This window comes from Octopus bimaculoides, chromosome 1 (assembly GCF_001194135.2).
Source record: "Octopus bimaculoides isolate UCB-OBI-ISO-001 chromosome 1, ASM119413v2, whole genome shotgun sequence".
Taxonomy (NCBI): Eukaryota; Metazoa; Mollusca; class Cephalopoda; order Octopoda; family Octopodidae; genus Octopus; species Octopus bimaculoides.
Genome location: NC_068981.1, coordinates 198,678,007 through 198,679,221, shown reverse-complemented (window position 1 = coordinate 198,679,221; position 1,215 = coordinate 198,678,007). Strand labels below are relative to the sequence as shown.

The following is a 1,215-nucleotide window of genomic DNA, read 5'->3' as shown; positions in this document are numbered from 1 at the left end:
ATATATATATGTATGTATGTATGTATGTATGTATGTATGTAGCTTATATATGACATGTTTAGTGGTATTTATGGTAATTTAATACCAAATCAGACCAAATGCGGCAGAACTATGATTAAAGTTGTGACTTTTCTGTCTTTTGTTCTTATATTGTATTTGGAATTAAAATATCAGATGTGTCCATCCATTTTTTATAAAGTAGAAAGCTTTTTATAGATATATTCGGCTGTTATTTCTAGCAGATCCTGTTTCACTCAGGCAATCATAGTTTTTTATATGGTAAACAACTATATTTTCTCCAAAAATCTTGAAGATCCTCAGCTTTACACAACATCTATTAAACGCTGCATTTAGCTAATTTAATTAATTACAACAAATACTTTGTTTTTTAATTGAAAATTCAAAAATCAAAATTCCTATATTCAATAACAAAACCTTTCACAGAAATTGCCAATTTGAGATTATTATTATAATAATAAATATTTCAAAGCAATTTTTCTTTTTTCAATTTCTCCATATTTTTGAGAATGAAACATAAAAGTCACACATTCTGTCTGTTACACATTAAAAACATGTTATAATATTTGAAGATGGCTGGAGAGACTTACCTTTAATACGATTGGTATAGCACCAACCAAACCCAGCCAGAGAGAGACAGTCCACAAAATAGCTCCTTGCATGTTTATCTTTCAATAGCAGTAAAAGCATTCACGAAAGCTAGTTATATCCTCAAGAAATGACTAAACAAAAAAGGAAGGAGTTCCAAGCACACACCTCTTAGCTGAGACAGAAAGAAGGAGACAGAAAGAGACTGACAGATGGGAACTAAGATTGAGGTCATCTTTAAGATATGACATATCTTCCTACACAAAGCAAGATAATGGCACAGAAATCAGGGAATGAAATGACAAGGTCTTAAAATTGAAACATTGCTATTTTATATTTCCAGATTGAATTGAAAAAATTAGCAACTTTGCTTTGTTTCCACATTTATGTCTACAAGTCTTCATACACACACACGCACACACATACTATCTCTTTCTCTCTCTCACTCTCTCTTTCTTTCTTTCTCTCTCTCTCTCTCATACATACACATTGTGTGTGCCCTCATCTTATGTATAGGTGTGCTGTGTATATATATGTATATGTGTGTATATATGTGTGTGTGTGTATGTATATATATATATATATATATATATATATATATATATATAT

General features: G+C 30.2%; 1 protein-coding gene across 1 annotated transcript in view; it reads right to left on the bottom strand.

Annotated features, from left to right (window-relative positions):
• LOC106872749 (astacin-like metalloprotease toxin 2) overlaps window positions 1–806 on the bottom strand; it is a 29,892-nt gene extending 29,086 nt beyond the window's left edge. Inside the window, exon 1 of the mRNA XM_052973981.1 lies at window positions 609–806. Coding sequence (XP_052829941.1) covers window positions 609–680 — 72 coding nt within the window. The 5' untranslated portion in view covers window positions 681–806. The remainder of the gene's footprint in view (window positions 1–608) is intronic.
• Window positions 807–1,215: the final 409 nt, after the last annotated feature.